At 40.9% G+C, this 18,623-nt stretch overlaps 1 protein-coding gene across 5 annotated transcripts in view; it reads right to left on the reverse strand.

Moving 5' to 3' along the window:
* LOC132893783 (phosphatidate phosphatase LPIN2-like) overlaps positions 1-18,623 on the reverse strand; it is a 64,061-nt gene that overhangs the window by 29,032 nt on the left and 16,406 nt on the right. For 4 of the 5 annotated variants that reach the window (XM_060932933.1, XM_060932939.1, XM_060932921.1 and 1 more), the window contains 7 exons: positions 15,907-16,002; positions 14,426-14,619; positions 14,144-14,251; positions 4,575-4,701; positions 3,426-3,966; positions 855-954; positions 532-704 (listed from right to left, as the gene is read on the reverse strand). In XM_060932933.1, the coding sequence (XP_060788916.1) occupies positions 532-704; positions 855-954; positions 3,426-3,966; positions 4,575-4,701; positions 14,144-14,251; positions 14,426-14,619; positions 15,907-16,002 (1,339 nt within the window). The remainder of the gene's footprint in view (positions 1-531; positions 705-854; positions 955-3,425; positions 3,967-4,574; positions 4,702-14,143; positions 14,252-14,425; positions 14,620-15,906; positions 16,003-18,623) is intronic. The other variant, XM_060932928.1, reaches the window with a different exon arrangement.

Genomic DNA, 18,623 nt, shown 5'->3' on the forward strand with positions numbered 1-18,623 from the left:
CAAACTCCTTTCTGATATTGCTCCCCTATTTGTCGGCGCAGAATTAGGGGGATTAGTGATCCTCTTCCCATCTTTACTTCTGAGAGCCACTGCCACTCCAAGATGCTCTTTTTATACCCAGTCATGTTAATGACCTATTGCCAATTGACCTAATGAGTTGCAATTTGGTCCTCCAGCTGTTCCTTTTTTGTACCTTTAACTTTTCCAGCCTCTTATTGCCCCTGTCCCAACTTTTTTGAGATGTGTTGCTGTCATGAAATTTCAAATGAGCCAATATTTGGCATGAAATTTCAAAATGTCTCACTTTCGACATTTGATATGTTGTCTATGTTCTATTGTGAATACAATGTCAGTTTTTGAGATTTGTAAATTTATTGCATTCTGTTTTTATTTACAATTTGTACTTTGTCCTAACTTTTTTGGAATCGGGGTTGTAGTAAATGCTTATCATTAATTAAATACTTTTGCATATTTTACATGCATATTTACATTTGCGTGCATGTGTGTGTATGTGCATATATGCGTGCGTACCCTTATTAACATGAGCATTGTCTCCAAGGCCTCCGCAGAGTGACAGGGATATGCTTGGCAGGTCCAGTGTGGAGTCAGACAGACATTCTGTCCCACTGTCTGTGGCTGTACTGCCCACTGACTGAGGAGAACCAGATCGAACACACCCTTCCTCCCACTGCTCCACTGACCCACTAAAAACACATATACAGATCCATTTCTACATGCCTATAAATATAGCCAATTTTTTAATGTAAACAGCATACTCATAGAATAATCAAAGTACTCATAAATGAATAGAGAATAGGGAATACGTTTCCACAGCAATGCTGAAATGCGTGTACCTTTTAGGGAAGTAGCGAGCTGCAACATGTGGCTCTAAAGCAGTGAGGTCATCCAGGTAGATATCCTCTGGACCCTGATGCTGACTCCTTTTCCTCACTCCTTAATTGCACACAGACACATATTAGACATACAAACAAACAAACCCGCATGGATCCATCCATCCATCAGCTGTAACTGCTTATCCTACAGGGTCGCAGGCAAGCTGGAGCTTATCCCAGCTGAATATGGGCGAGAGGCGGGGTACACCCTGGACAAGTCACCAGGTCATTGTAGGGCTGACACATAGAAACAAACAACCATTCACACTCACAGTCACACCTACGGTCAATTTAGAGCCACCAATTAGCCTAACCTGCATGCCTTTGGACTGTGGGGAAAACCGGAGCACTCAGAGGAAACCCACGCAGACGCGGGGAGAACATGCAAACTCCACACAGAAAGGCCCTTGTCAGCCACTGGGCCTGGGCCACCCAGGACCTTCTTGCTGTGAGGCAACAGTGCTACACCATTGTGCTGTCACCCACATGGATGTATCTACACTATTTTGGCAAACGATTGTGGACACCTGATCAAAATTATGCATACAGGACCAAAAACATACATCCAGCACATCTAATATTTGGGTAAAATGTCTCTTTGCAAGATTTACCTTGACCAAACATTTTTGTTTGCCAGAAGCTTGTTCATGGTAAACAAAAATGTTTGGTCAAGGTGAATCTTGCAAAGAGACATTTTACCCAAATATTAGATGTGCTGGATGTATATTTTTGGTCCTGTATGTATGTTCATGTGTGTTCATATATGTTCAATAGAGCTGAAGTCAGGACTTGTGTTAAGCTTAATGTTAGCCTGCTTTATCCTCCACCACCAGCTCTGATGCGTGTTTGGATTCCATTGTCTTGTTGTAAGTCCCAAGTCATGTTCAAGTTTCTGATGGTTTATGCTGAAGAATTCTGAGGTAGTCCTCCTTCTTCATTATTCCATCCACTTTGTACAATGAACCAGTTCCACTGGCAGTAAAACAGCCCCAGAGCATAATGATCCTACCACCACCAGCTGGTACAGTGTCCCTCTGTACATGGTGGTCATTCTGGCCAAACAACTCAATCTTTGTCTCATCTGACCATACAGCTATCCTCCAGAAGGCTTTTTTCTTTGTCCATGTGGTCAGTTTCAAACTTTAGTTAAGCTTGAAGGTGTCAATTTTGGAGCAGGGGGTTATTTCTTGGATAGCAGCCTCTTAGTCCATGGTGATCTGAACTGTAAAGGGTGATCCATCAGCTTTCAGTTCATGGCAGGGCTGTGCCATGATGGTTCCCAGGTTGTTCCTGACCATCCAAACCAATTTCCTTTCAGCTGAGGGTGACAGTTTGGGTTTTCTTGAAGCAAAGTGGCTTGGCAAAGTGACTGCACCTCACAATAACTTGGATACAATTGTTTGACCTGATCTTGGAATTTGCAGCGGTTTAGCAATGGCTCCAAGAGACATTTTGGAGTTGTGTATATCTGCAATCCTCTTTCTCAGATCTGCACTGAGCTCCTTGGACTTTCCCATTTTACTGTGTGTTGGTCAATCTAATGAGTGCTGTAAACAAACCCTTTTTATGAAGGCACAGAGAAGCTACCAGCTGTAGTCAATCATGATCACTAACAGGAAGTTAAGAGGCCTTGGCAAGTTAAGAGACATTTTGGAAGTTTCAGCACCTCTGAATTAATAATCTAAGTGAGTGTGTGTAAATTTTTGACATTGTATGTATAACTTAGACCCTGGTTGATATCAGAAAACCCAAAGAAAATTAAAACTTGTGCACCAAATTCTAGTGTTTTTTTTTAATTAAAGATGTATGCTGTACAATCATTCTACCACAGAAAAAGAACAGTTCAAAGAAATTACTGAAAGCTCAAATATTGCCATGACATTCATATCCAAGAGGACATTCACGTCACTGTATGTAAACTTCTGACTACAGCTGTATTTGCATGCTGTAGCAATAAGATTTCCCTTCACTGGAACAAGAGGACCTGAACCTGTTCCAGCATGACAATGCCCCTATACTCAAAGTGAGCTTACTGAAGACAGGGTATGTCAAGGTTGGCGTCAAAGAGCTTGAATGTCCTGCACAGAACCCTGACCTTAACCTCACTCAATGCCTTTGGGATGAACTGTAATGACGACTGCACTCCAGGCCTCTTCACCCCACATCTGTGCCGGATCTCACTCATGCTCTTATAGCTGAATTCAGCAAATCCCTGGAGTCATGTTCCAAAATCTAGTGGAAAGCCTTGCCAGAAGAGTGGAGGTTATTATAACAGCAAGGAGGGGACTACATTTGGATTGGGATGTTATAAGAACATGGATATGTGTAATGATCAGGTGTCCACAAAATTTTGGCCATATAGTGTTGGTAACTATAAAATGTTATATTTTTGTTGAATAAGCCTCTGTGTTTGAAATGGACCAGTAGTCATTAGTCAACTGTAGAGATGATCAGTGCTTGCTGGGACCAGTATTGGAGAACATTTATTCGATAAAAACCTTGCTATTTGGTCTGTATGTCTTATTGTTTTACCTTTCTGTTTGCAGGTTGCATCTGGTTTGTCCCCCGCCAGACAAGCGTCAGCAGTCTGAGGCACACACACAGGAAACTGGCCTCCCTCCATTGAACCAGTAAAATCAGGGTTTGACACTGAAGAATCTGACTTTGAGGTATACTGTTCAGCTTTGGATGTGTGTTGGTCCAGTCTGCATGTCTGACCCTCGATGTGATGCACATGAGTTTGTGATTTGTAGATATAAGACTCCAATTCGTTTGCTTGTGTTTGAGGATCAGAGTCAGGTCCAGTACTATAATGTTCTGATCCATGTGGAAAATATATTAGTTTGTTTATTTTAATGACTCCTTGGTTTGTTGTGGATTGTGGCTGTAGCTGATGTTCTTGTTTGGAGGTGGGAGGCTGAGGCTGGGGTTTGATGATTGCTTGAACAGATTCCTTTCTCTGCTCTATCCTTGTTGCCATGGATTTTATGCTGTCAATGACCCGAAAGTGAGTACGGTCTGTTGGTGTAATGCTGACCGTCTTCAAAGGCTCCACCCATTCTCTACAACTTAACTGAGTAGTTGTGAAAGAAAAAGAGAAATAAAATTAATGACTTAAACTCACCAACTTAAAAAATGTAAATATATTAAAATACTTAAACCATTTCCATTAATTACTGTACTACACTAAAACTTCACACTAAACAGAATCAGGATTTAATGGCAAAGTATGCTTACACATTGGGAATTTGTTCTTAGTTACACAGTAGATACAGTGCAATAAAAATGAGGATAAAAGAAAAACGTTCGGTACAGACGATGGGGATTTTTGTGCAATACCTACAGTATGTTCAATTGTTCAAGAGTGTGATGGTGTACGAGAAAGGGGCGTTTCCATATTTTATGCATTAATTGTTCTTATTTAGTCAGATACTTTTAACTACATCTAAAATAGACAGCATGCAATGTTACACCCAGTGATCTCATGTGGAATCAGAGTTACACCCAGATGTATAATAAAAGTATCCATTTAATTGTTACTTTGAGCGTAGGACCTACTGAAATGATGTGCCTTCACACTATAAGTTAAAAAATAAAATAAGTAGCCAAGTCTATTTTCTCTAGACAGCCTAAATTAATGATTGGTGCCTAAATGACTGACTGGATTCACTGAGTCTATACCTTGGTGGCTTCTGGAAGTTCTCCCCATGTCCACTGCATATGGTTGTGATGGAGGATGACCTTTTCGGATGACCTCATTACCAGTTCTGAGTCACTCTTAGGAGAGCTGGGCTCTGACACCCTCCTACTGAAACAACGTGCAGTAGATTTGTTTGTATGTATGTATTTTGAATGAGTGTGTCCATGAATGTTTCTGCTGGATTGGAATCTGGGACATAGTAACATTTAAATGCAGAGATTTACATTCTTTACACTTGTGAACTTCACAGCTTGAGATGGTGCAGGATTTTCAGTACTTGGGTTCTTACATTGTTTCAACAGAAAATTACATCAAGCATCACAAAGGGAAAGCATGGGGTGCATTTGGAAGCTTCAGAAATTTTGGTCTTCAAGCACTGAACTCAAGATGAAAATCAGCCTGTTTAGGGCAGCCATCCTGAGTGTCTTTCTCTTTGGAAGTGAGTCCTGGATTATCATTAAAAAGCTTGAAAACCAGATCAACTCATTCCAAACCACATGCTTAAGAATCACCCTTGAAATAAAGAATGGAGACCATGTGTCCAGTGAAGAAGTTTACAAGAGAACAGTCAAAGTCTCTCTCTGTCATCATCATCAATGGTCAACTATGCTTCTTGGCCATTCCCTACAGAGACCCACAAAAGATCTGGTGTCAGAGTATGCTTTACCGTATATTCAAAGGCTTGGATTTTTTCTTTATTTTTTTTGTAACATGCCATAATAATTTGGTATCAGATATTTATATCTACATAAATTTTTGCACTAATTTCGTGCAAGAGAATGCACATTCACCTGTTCATACGTCATGTTCAGGAACAAACTAACGTTGATGGTGCTAAAATGCCTAGAGAGAAGCCCCTAGGATTGTCCGCTTTGCTTATAAAGACTTCTCATGCAGTGGGAAAAAATGCGCTGCTATGTGTTCCATATGAAGAAGAAATATTGAGGAGACAATGGGAACAACCTCGAACTTCAATCGTCACTTGGCAAGACTCCACCCAGAGAAGTAAGGGATACGCTATGTTCATTGTTCTGTTGATAGCGAGGTTTGCTTGCTAACCAGTGAACTTGCTAGTGTTAACCCTCTCTCATGTTATTTGCCCTGTTGATAGCGGGGCTTGCTGAGCGATGAACAAGCTTTTTACCTGGAGCCTATTAACTAAAATGGGGCAGTCAAGCAATAATGTTAGTCGAACACAGTAGCAGAGACGGTTTCACATAAAGGCAGCAACAGCCACCGTCAAATGGTGCGGGTGGAATCTTGTTCTCAGACTCGATTCGGATCAACAGTGGACTTAACTCGGATTCGATTTGAAATTTTCTTTAATAACTTGGACTTGAACACTGGGGACTCAAGACTGGACTCGGACTCAAGGTTTAGTGACTCGACTACAACACTGCTGTGTAATGAACATGAGATAAGCTCAGAAGAGAGCAGGAATGCTGCCCAAGACCGTGATGGTTGGAGAAGATTCACCAAGGCTGCTTGCTGTCGTTCGCCCAAGAATGAGGCAACCGACAGAGAACTCTTAGACCTACATAGCATTTCTTATTACTTTCACTATACTTACTTGTTTTTATAGATACTGCATTACAAATGCTTTAAAACAATATGCTTAGATATGAACAAAAAAGATTGCTCAAATTTAGAACTTGTTCTGGGTTTACAGCAATGTTTAAAAGTTGTAATGGAGTTCCACTAAAATTATGATAAAGAAAGTTGGAAAATGCATATTAGATGGTTACAGATGACTGACCATGAGAACATTGCACATATAACTGAAAAAGCATTGCACCAAAACCCCAAGAATCTGGAGATATCTTTTTTTAATTTCATTTTTGCAAGAATCTGGAGCATATTTGGAGATTTTTTTTTCTTTTTACAATGCCGTGATTAGAGAGTACCCAATATAGATTTCATCATATATGGGTCATGAAATATCCAGGAAAACCATCTCCAGATTCTGAGGTATTATGTGCAGTAAAAGTTATTGTTGTACTGCATCAGAATGACAGAATGTAACTTGAATTAATTCCACGCCTGTTTCACTTTTACTATATTCTTTTGTTTTTGCTATACACTAAAGATATTCAAGTTTGAGCTCAAACAATGAATTTGAGACAATGGATCAGAATTTCAGCTTTCATTTCCTGATATTTACAGTGGTGCTTGAAAGTTTGTGAACCCTTTAGAATTTTGTATATTTCTGCATAAATATGGCCTAAAACATCATCAGATTTTCACACAAGTCCAAAAAGTAGATAAAGAGAACCCAGTTAAACAAATGAGACAAAAATATTATACTTGGTCATTTATTTATTGAGGAAAATGATCCAATATTACATATCTGTGAGTGGCAAAAGTATGTGAACCTTTGCTTTCAGTATCTGGTGTGACCCCCTTGTGCAGCAATAACTGCAACTAAATGTTTCCGGTAACTGTTGATCAGTCCTGCACACTGGCTTGGAGGAATTTTAGCCCATTCCTCCGTACAGAACAGCTTCAACTCTGGAATGTTGGTGGGTTTCCTCACATGAACTGTTAGCTTCAGGTCCTTCCACAACATTTCGATTGGATTAAGGTCAGGACTTTGACTTGGCCATTCCAAAACATGAACTTTATTCTTCTTTAACCATTCTTTGGTAGAACGACTTGTGTGCTTAGGGTTGTTGTCTTGCTGCATGACCCACCTTCTCTTGAGATTCAGTTCATGGACAGATGTCCTGACATTTTCCTTTAGAATTCGCTGGTACAATTCAGAATTCATTGTTCCATCAATGATGGCAAGCTGTCCTGGCCCTGATGCAGCAAAACAGGCCCAAACCATGATACTACCACCATCATGTTTCACAGATGGGATAAGGTTCTTGTGCTGGAATGCAGTGTTTTCCTTTCTCCAGACATAATGCTTCTCATTTAAACCAAAAAGTTCTATTTTTGTGGTCTCATCCATCCACAAAACATTTTTCCAATAGGCTTCTGGCTTGTCCACGTGATCAAATTGAAAACGAGCAGCAATGTTCTTTTTGGAGAGCAGTGGCTTTCTCCTTGCAACCCTGCCATGCACACCATTGTTGTTCACTGTTCTCCTGATGGTGGACTCATGAACATTAATATTAGCCAATATGAGAGAGGCCTTCAGTTGCTTAGAAGTTACCCTGGGGTCCTTTGTGACCTCGCAGACTATTACACGCCTTGCTTTTGGAGTGATCTTTGTTGGTCAACCACTCCTGGGGAGGGTAACAATGGTCTTGAATTTCCTTCATTTGTGCACAATCTGTCTGACTGTGGATTGGTGGAGTCCAAACTCTTTAGAGATGGTTTTGTAACCTTTTCTAGCCTGATGAGCATCAACAACGCTTTTTCTGAGGTCCTCAGAAATCTCCTTTGTTCGTGTCATGATACACTTCCACAAACGTGTTGTGAAGTTCAGATTTTGATAGATCCCTGTTCTTTAAATAAAACAGGGTGCCCACTCACACCTGATTGTCATCCCATTGATTGAAAACCCCTGACTCTAATTTCATCTTCAAATGAACTGCGAATCCTAGAGGTTCACATACTTTTGCCACTCACAGATATGTAATATTGGATCATTTTCCTTAATAAATAAATGACCAAGTATAATATTTTTGTCTCATTTGTTTAACTGGATTCTCTCTGTCTACTTTTAGGACTTGTGTGAAAATCTGATGTTGTTTTAGGTCATATTTATGCAGAAATATAGACAATTCTAAAGGGTTTACAAACTTTCAAGCACCACTGTACATCTACATGTGGCACAAAACTTTCGTGGCGGACTACCCAGCTTTTAGGTGAGCGAAAGTATAGGAACAAATAGTCTTATAGTAAATTAAAGTAAATAACCCTTCATGTTTGGTTGGATATCCCTTGCTTGCAGTAACTGCATCAAGCTGGTCAAGTCAAAACTCAAAGTCCTTCCCACACCATGTGGCCCATAGGGTGGCACCGATCTCCGTTTCTGTAGCCCTCAGCCTCTCGCCTATTGCATAGCTAGGGTTACAGTGGGGGGCTAGTCCTCTGGTAACCGTGAGAGTTTGACTCCCCACTCGCATCTGTATTGCAGTGTGCCTTGCCAGATGGCAGTAGGTACCATTTTTACAATGGTCTTTGGTATGACCCAACCATGAGTAGAACACGCAATCTCCTGATCGACACGCTAACCACTAGGCCAACTCGCAGTCAAAAATGAGGTAAAATTGCTCAAAATAAAAAGATTGATGTTCAGCTATTACAAATTTTTACTTCAAGCCTTTCAATTTGCCAGGCTAGTTCTGCTATTTGTTTTTCTTTTTTGCTAACTGTACTAAGAAGGCATAGAAACATCCCAACAGAGTCCCTGCTCCATTTTGTTTCTAGTAAAAAGATGACCCACTGATATCACCAGACTGTTGCATTCTTCTTTTGTGATGCTTTTCTGGGCTTGTATCGCAACTTCTTTCAGTTGTTGTTTGTTTTGTGGGGGTTTCTCCCTTCAGTCTCCTCTTCAGGAGGTGAAATGCACATTCAATTTGGTAAAGGTCCGGTGATTGACTTGGCCAGTCTAAAACTCCTTATGAGTCCTTTTTTGAGTTGGCCGTGTGTTTTGGGTCATTGTCTTGCTGTAAGGTTACCTTCCTCCCAATTAGATCAGATGCATTTCTCTGTAAACTGGCAGACAGAAGGTTTCTGAATTTCTTCTGCTGCCACCATCCTGAGTTCCATCATCAATAAAGATTAGTGAGTTAATTCCAGAAGCAGCCATGCAAGCCCAAGCCATGACACTCCCTTCAGGCTTGACCGATGAGCTTGTATGTTTTGGATCATGATCAGATCCTTTCTTTCTCCACATTCTGGCTTTTCCATCACTTTGGTAGAGGTTAACTGGCCTTCTGATTCTTACTGCTGATGAGTGCTTTGCATCTTGTAGCATGGCCTCTACATTGCTACTCTCTTCTTTGAATGATTGTGATTTTGATACCTTCTCACCTGCCTGTGGTGATTGTTGTGTGAAGCTACATGAGTTACACACTCAAGGGAAAAATGTCTGTTGTTAGAGATATTTTACTGTGTTGGAGGAAGAAGTAAAATTTGCATAATGCTGTGTGTGATTTAAGATAGCATGCTGGTGTTCCAGAATCAAAGTGACATTTAACACAACAGCGTGGGCGTCTAGTGTGATGTATAACATACCTGTTGGAAATACAAGCATACTGGTGTTGTTTTTTGTGCACATTTATACTAGTCTTTTCTCTTTGTGTAAAAGGTACAAAGATTATAATTTCTTGAATGACATTAAAAGTTTAATAAAAAAAAAAGCTTTTGAATATGCTGGAAAGGGAGACCAGACACAGGCCTTTACTTCATTTTTATTTAGATTTGGTTTCATAAAATTGTGGACAGAAAGCTTCATGGTCTTTTAACCTCATGCAATTTTTCATTTTTTAATTGAAAGATAAATAGTGTTCTATTTTTTCATTTGAAGGAGGTCTAATAAGGTCCTGTCAGGGCGGCACGGTGGCGTAGTGGTTAACACTGTCGCCTCACAGCAAAAAGGTTCTGGATTTGAGCCCAGTGGCCGACAGGGGCCTTTCTGTGTAGAGTTTGCATGTTCTCCCCTTGTCTGTGTGGGTTTCCTCTGGGTGCTCTGGTTTCCCCCAAAGACATGCACGTTAGGTTAACATGGGGTGGCCTTGGGCTGAAGTGTTCTTGAGCAAGGCACCTAACCCCCAACTGCTCCCTGGGTGCTGTAGCATAGCTGCCCACTGCTCTGGGTACGTGTGTGCTCATTGCTCACTTGTGTGTGTGCATATGTGTCTTCACTGCTTCAGATGGGTTAAGTGCAGAGGACGAATTTCACTGTACTTGAGTACATGTGACAAATAAAGGCTTCTTCTTCTAACTTTGTTTTTACAAACATTTTATTTTGATTGCAGGAAACTGAGTCCATTAAAGAGCTATTATAAAATTGTAGTCTGCTATTATTATTAAACCAAGAAATTTAGACTCGGACAGAATCGGTATTGGCAGGTCAGGCTTTAAAAAAATTAGCAATAGGTATCAGCTAAGTAAAATGCATCTTTCCGTAAACAATTATTTTTACTTAATCAATCTAACAGGGCACACATGGGCAACAAAAAACACCTGTCAATCACATGTTCTAGTATTTCTGATAAGTTGAAATGTAGGTGTTTTCAAACAAATGGTTAGCCTGGCAAGCCAGACTAAATGTGAATATTTAGTCTGGTCTCGGTCGTAGACATTTCTGAAGGGTGTGGGTAGGAACAACCCGTTGTCTTTCAAACTGTCTCTGTGCGTATAGGCCAACGCTCTGACCAATCAGTGCAACAGTGACTGTGACGTAGTCAGAGCGAGACAATTACCACCATAGGGTTTTCACTTAGCCCCATCCTTTTGGCTACCAGCGGAACCAGCTGGTAGATCAGACTTTTACCATAGCCGGTCGGCAAAACAGCAAAAACGTCCTTCTTGAAAAGGAATGAGCGGAGAGCCTCTTCCTGCTCATGTTTCAACGAAAACTCCAAGTCTAATTCTTCTAAAACTGATTCCAAAGCGGAGTCAAACGAGCGCTGTTCAATAGCCGTAGCCATCTTTCCTGTTGTGCTTTCTCCAGCATTGCGCAGCCTTGTCGTCACTCCTGCAAAAGCCCGCCCAAAGAATCCAAACAAAAACCTTGTGTTGTGATTGGCGGGCACGATTTGATGCCCGGGGTGTGTTGTTGATATGGTCCGAGGCTAGACCCACTCGTAGGCAAAAATATTTTTGGCCGCTAGGCGGGTGGGTCTAGTTTACTAGGCTAACAAATGGTGCCATGTTCTGAGTTGTGTAACACATCTAGTTTTAAATATCAGGAAATAAATGCTGATATTCTGAACTATCCTCTCCTATTCATTCATCATTTGATCTCAAAACCTTCTTCAGTGTATAGCAAAAACAAAAGGATTGACCTTGCTGTTTCAATCCATTCAGAGGGGACTGTATGCAAATGTAACATTTGCTTTCCTACATAGGAATAACATCCATGAAATGTATCAGTCAGGATTTAGACCTCATCATAGCACAGAGACAGCTCTGGTTAAAGTAGTAAATGACCTACTGTTGGCGTCTGATCAGGGCTGTCTCTCGCTGCTTGTGTTGCTTGACCTTAGTGCAGCATTTGATACCATTGATCATTCCATTCTTCTGGATAGACTAGAAAATGTTGTGGGAGTTAAGGGAACAGCCCTCTCCTGGCTCAGGTCTTATTTAACTGATCGCTATCAGTATGTTGATATAAATGATGATATTTCTAGATGTACTGAGGTAAAGTTTGGTGTTCCACAAGGTTCTGTCTTGGGTCCACTGCTTTCTTCTTTATATATGTTACCTCTGGGTGATATTATTTGTAAACATTGTATTAGTGTCTACTGTTATGCTGATGACACACAGTTGCATTTTTCTGCAAAACCTGATGAGAGACACCAGCTTAATAAAACTGAGGAATGTGTAAAGGACATTAGACACTGGATGCTTATTAATTTCCTTCTGCTTAACTCTGACAAGACTGAAGTACTTGTACTAGGACCACATGCAGCTAGAACAAGTTTTCTGATTCCACCGTAACTCTTGATGGCCTTTCTGTTTCTTCACATGCAGCAGTAAAAGACCTCGGAGTCATTATTGACCCCAGTCTTTCATTCGAAACTCACATTGATAACATTACCCGGATAGCTTTCTTTCATCTCAGAAATATTGCTAAGATAAGATATTTAATGTTACTACATGACACGGAAAAACTAATTCATGCTTTCGTTACCTCCAGGTTGGATTATTGTAATGCCTTACTGTCTGGATGTTCCAATAAGTGCATAAACAAGCTCCAGTTAGTTCAAAATGCAGCAGCAAGAGTCCTTACTAGAACTAGAAAATATGACCACATCACCCCTGTCTTAGCCACACTGCATTGGCCCCCAATCAAATTTTGTATTGATTATAAAGTACTACTATTGACCTTTAAAGCACTGAATGGTCTCGCACCACAGTACCTGAGTGAACTTCTGGTCCTCTATGACCTGCCACAGCTACTTGGATCAAAAGGTGCAGGCTATCTGCTGGTACCTTGTATAGTGAAGGCTACATCAGGGGGCAGAGCCTTTTCTTACAAAGCCCCACAGTTATGGAACAGCCTTCCAAGTAGTGTTTGGGAATCAGACACAGTCTCAGTGTTTAAGTCTAGGCTGAAAACACATCTGTTTAGTCAAGCCTTTTGTTAATGGTGTTTATGAGGTAACGGTGTAGATCTGGAGGGTCCTCAGACATAGAGTGTTTTGGTAAACTGGGATGTATGGATGCTGTCAGTCCCCACTCACTTGCTCACTCGAGTTTGTTGACGGTGTAGTGGCTGCTGCTTTATGTCCCAGGGCTCCCTCATGCCTGTGTTACCTTCTGCCTCTCCCCTTTTAGTTATGCTGTCATAGTTAGTTGCCGGAGTCCCTGCTTGTACTCAGTGCAATATGTATACTGTTCCTACTTATTCAGGTGACATTGGGCATACCTAACAACCTGTGTTTCCCCCCCCCCCCCCCCCCCCACACACACACACAAATCTGTCCCTCTGAGTTACATGTCGGTCCTGGGATCGAGATGCTGACCTCTTCTGCCCCTCAGACCTGCCTGAGCCATCCTGGTGCCCTGTGTCTGGTTGGAGTCTCATCGCATCGCTCCTGTGGAGGGCGGCCCCATGTGGACAGTTGGGGGTCGCGCCTGGAGGACGCTCTGGACTCTTGTGGTGGTGCTTTTGTGGCTGGGGACTGCAGTTGACTTGCTGACTTTAGGACTGCAGTTGACTTGCTGACTTTAGGACTGCATTTGACTTGCTGACTTTGGGACTGTGGTTGTCATGAACGGTTTTGCACTCGGGTTTCCGTCGGTGGGGGGTTTATAGCATCGACGAAGCTGACTTTATGTTAGGACTATTAATGTTAGTCATGTTGTCTGTTGTTGCCCAAATGAGGATGGGTTCCCTTTTGAGTTTGGTTCCTCTGGAGGTTTCTTCCTCATGTCATCTGAGGTAGTTTTTCCTTGCCACCGTCACCACAGGCTTGCTCATTGGGGATAGATTAGGGATAAAGTTAGCTCATATTTTAAGTCGTTCAAATTTTGTAAAGCTGCTTTGCCTAAATGTTTATTGTTAAAAGCGCTATACAAATAAACTTGACTTAATTTGGCTTTGTCAAACCTGGCAGAATAATACCCATACAAGCTGCTTAGGTTAGATCGCCCCCTTGTGGAGACTCTTCTGTCTGCTCAATGTGTGGGCAAGGGAGCAAGTGATGACATGAGAGAGTAAGGGAGTGAGTGAGGGAAAAAAGTAAGAGTAGAAATAAATAGAGTGAAATAAAGAATGAGGGGGAGAGTGTGTGTGTGTGTGTGTGTGTAAGGAAGTTAGTTAGTTAGTTAGTTAGTTAGTTAGTTAGTTAGTTACAAGTCTTGTAAATTAGATACTTCACTATAAGTGTGTGTGTGCATGTACGTGTGTGTGTGTGCATACCTGTCTGGAGTCCAGTCTCCATCAGACAGTGGGTAGTTATCGATGTAGCAAGAAGGCAGATGCTGTCTGAGTTCAGCAGAATCCCTCTGTGCACAAACCGATGGCATCCTGTGTGCATAAAAGCACAGACAAGTTCTTGTATAATGCTATTAACTATAACAAGATAATGTAATACATCATATTGTTAGGTAAAACATGTCTTGAGTGCATGTAGTCCATGTGTGTCTGTCTGACTGAATACAATACTAAGCATGTAAATAATAATAATAATAACTCCTCAACTCTGACTCTTCTCTCCTCTGCTCAGTTGTTTTGTGTTTTCTTTTTCTTCTTTTCTTCTTTTTCATCATGATACTCCCTCCATCCTCTGTTACTCCATTCTCATTTGATGAGTCACACACGTGAGAGTCAGGGACCCACAGCTCTGGTTCTTCAGTTGGGATCGGTGAAGTGACCAGATGAGCAGGGACCAATTCCTGTAATAACAAAGCACAAAAACTATTTTAATTTGTTAAAACTTTTTTAAATTTTTCTTTCTGAAAAAAATGATCATTTTTATAAGGTGCATGCAGTTTAGAAAAAATTATATATAATATCTTAAGCCATACGACTGTTGCACTAAGTACAGACCACCCTACACTTATTACTTTGTGTGCCCTGAAAATAGTATTGTTCATTCATACTATCTACTGTACAATTTTTACTAACTGTTCAGTAAGTAAAACTATTCAGTTACAGCTTCGCTGTCAAAGAGACTGATACAGAAAATCTTTCCTACCCCAAGCCATCACACTGTACAACAACTCACCTCTGTCTGACAGAGAGAACTCTGACCTCTCTGCTGTATAGTTCTGTTCATAACCCTGGTCCTGCTATAACTTTTGCACTGCCAGAGCTATTTGTTTGTCATTTGTCACTTTGCACCATTAGATTATTTTTTAAATTTTATTATTATTATTATTATTATTATTATTATTATTATTATCTCATCTCATCTCATTATCTCTAGCCGCTTTATCCTGTTCTACAGGGTTGCATTATTATTATTATTATTATTATTATTATTTATCTTCTGTTCATTACTGCCACTTTTGCACAGTTTTTATCTTTATCACAATTCTTGTTTTTAGAAGATGATGATGAAGAAGAAGCCTTTATTTGTCACACATACACTCAAGCACAGACTTATGCACACAGTGAAATTCGTCCTCTGCATTTAACCCATCTGAAGCAATGAACACACACATGCACACACAGGTGAGCAATGAGCACACACATACCCAGAGCAGTAGGCAGCTATGCTACAATGCCTGGGGAGCAGTTGGGGGTTAGGTGCCTCGCTCAAGGGCACTTCAGCCCAACCTCAGGCCATGGCCACCCCATGTTAACCTAACTGCATGTCTTTGAACTGTGGGGGAAACTGGAGCACCCAGAGGAAACCCATGCAGACATGGCGAGAACATGCAAACTCCACACAGAAAGGCCCTCGCTGGCTGCTGGGCTCGAACCCAGAACCTTTTTGCTGTGAGGTGACAGTTATAACAAAACAGTTTCCCAGCTTGGAATCAATCAATCAATCTATCTATCGATCGATCGATCGATCGTACCCCAGTAAAACTTCTACCAACTGTGGCTATAAAACTATATAGATGCATACTGCTCTATAAGCACGCTACCTCACACCCTTTAAACTTTGATATGCTACAGTTTGAAAGTATTTACTTGGTTCTGTTGCAATATGTAGACTTTGAAAGTTGACTCACATCAGAACGTTGGGTCTCCTGGACGAAGAAAGCCTCTCCATTATCACCCAGCTTCATTTGCAGGTCTACTGGTGACCCATTAACCTCAATGTCAATCTGCAGATTGAGAGAAAAAGAACAGTCTACTGGGAGATACACCAACAAGAAAATACCTTCTATATCCTAAATCATTACATCGAACATCAAATCTAATATTATGTATGCGAAACCAGAAGAGGTGGAACTCTCTGGCTGTGCAGTCTTATATTAAAATATTATTAACCCTTAAAAGTTATGAAAATAATTCACGTTATCTATGTTATGTAAAAAGACTTTCTCAAATAATCTAATTTTATTAGAGGAATGTCACATTAATTTTAATTTACATAATTTCTCTTTTTTATAAAAATAGTAACCACTGTAAATTTTCAATTATAACATCTTTGTAGCATGTTTAACATTGTTAATAAGGTTGAGACTACAGTACCGGTCAAAAGTTTTGACACACCTTCTACTGCAATGTTTTTTTCTTTATTTTTATTAATTAAAAGACACTTCATGTCTTAAAGTAATGATGGATGTCATTTCTCTTTACTTAGCTGAGCGATTCTTGACATGATATAGATTACTACAGTTGTGGAATAGGGCTATTTACTGTATATTTATTATTTACTATTCACTGTTTGATCTCAAACACATTAAGAAGGCAAAAAATTGCACTAATTAACTTTTGACGAGGCACAACTGTTAATTGAAAAGCATTCCAGCTGACTACCTCATGAAGCTGCAGATAATGCCAATAGTGTGGAAAGCATCATCAGGGTAAACACTGGCTACTTTGAAGAATCTAAAATATCAGACATTTTGTTTTAAACACTTGTTTTGTTTACCACATAACTCCATATACGTTCCAGTTGTTATTTCATAGTTTTGATGTCTTCAGTATTGTTTTACAATGTAGAAAATAGTCAAAATACAGAAGAACCTATGAATGAGTAGGGGTGTCCAAACTTTTGACTGCTACTGTATCTTACAAAAATATCATTGATGTGCATTGACTGATGTTGCTATGAAGAATGAGGAACCTGGTTGACTTTTCTAAGCTTGTCAAAAACATTACAACGGACAATCAAAAGGTCCCATATTTTCAATGTCAACAGTCAGTAGTTTTAAGCTACCTCTTAAAATGCTCAGCCTCATCCTGGGGAACAGCACAAAGCCATTTTATTCTCGCAAGCACATTGCTGGGAAACTTTGGAATACTACTATTTGGGCTTCTGCATTTGTAAACAAGTACAGTGGGGGAAATAATTATTTGATCCCCTGCTGATTTTGTGTGTTTGCCTGGTTACAAAGAAATGAGCAGTCGATAATTTTTATGGTACTTTTATTTTAGCAGATAGAGACAGAATATCAACAAAAAAAGTCCAGAAAAAACACATTATATAAAGGTTATAAACTCATTTGCATTTGATTGAATGAAATAAGTATTTGATCCCCTACAAACCAGCAAGAATTCTGGCTCCCACTGACTGGTTACTGTATGTGCCCGAGGCACACAGATTAGTCTGTCACTTTAAGAAAGTACTTCTAATTTCTACTCATTATGGTTATAAAAGACACCTGTCAACAGAATCAACCTCTTTCAACCTCTCCACCACCATGGGCAAGACCAAAGAACTTTCAAAGGACACCAGGGACAAGATTGTAGACCTGCACAAGGCTGGAATGGCCTACAAGACCATCAGCAAGAACCTTGGTGAGAAGGAGACAACTGTTAGTGCAATTATTAGAAAATGGAAGAAATACAAAATGACCATCAATTGCCCTCGACCTGGAGCTCCATGCAAGATCTCGCCTCGTGGGGTAAGGATGATCATGAGAAGGGTGAGGGATCAGCCTAGAACTACACGGGAGGAGCTTGTTAATGATCTCAAGGCAGCTGGGACCATATTCACCAAGAAAACCATTGGTAACATACTATGCTGTAATGGATTGAAATCCTGCAGTGCCCAGAAGGTCCCTCTGCTCAAGAAGGCACATGTACAGGCCCGTCTGAATTTTGCCAGCGAGCACCTAAATGATTCAGAGAAGGCTTGGGAGAAGGTGATGTGGTCAGATGAGACCAAAATTGAACTCTTTGGCATCAACTCAACTCGTCATGTTTGGAGGGAGAGAAATGCTGAATACAATCCCAAGAACACCATCCCCACCATCAAGCACGGAAGTGGAAACATTATGTTTTGGGGCTGTTTCTCTGCTAAGGGTACAGGACAACTTCACTGCATTAAGGGGCCGATGGATGGGGCCATGTACCGTAAGATCTTGGAAGAGAACCTCCTTCCCTCAGTCAGAGCACTGAAGATGGGTTGTGGATGGGGCTTCCAGCATGACAACGACCCTGTGGCAGCGGGGGCGTGGTCAAGCACCGGTCTGTGACAGGAGGGCGGAGTTGGGGAAGGTAAGTGGCAGAATCGCTTCACCTGAGTGTCATTAACCTGTGTTTTGTGTGTTCTCCCCAGTAAACTGCCCTATTTAAGGAGGGAGAGCGAGAGCAGAGGAGATCATCCCCGGACGAGACGCTGTGTGTGTGTGTGTGTGTCTCTCTCGCTATTTGAAATTATTGTAACCCTGAAAAGTGTGGCAATAAAGCCGTTAGTCAAACCTGATCTCTGTCCTGCCGTCCTCTGTGCTCCACCCACACGCGATTCTCGCTACAGTGGTGCCGAAACCCGGGA

The sequence above is a fragment of the Neoarius graeffei genome, chromosome 1 (genome assembly GCF_027579695.1).
Source record: "Neoarius graeffei isolate fNeoGra1 chromosome 1, fNeoGra1.pri, whole genome shotgun sequence".
NCBI classification, from domain to species: domain Eukaryota; kingdom Metazoa; phylum Chordata; class Actinopteri; order Siluriformes; family Ariidae; genus Neoarius; species Neoarius graeffei.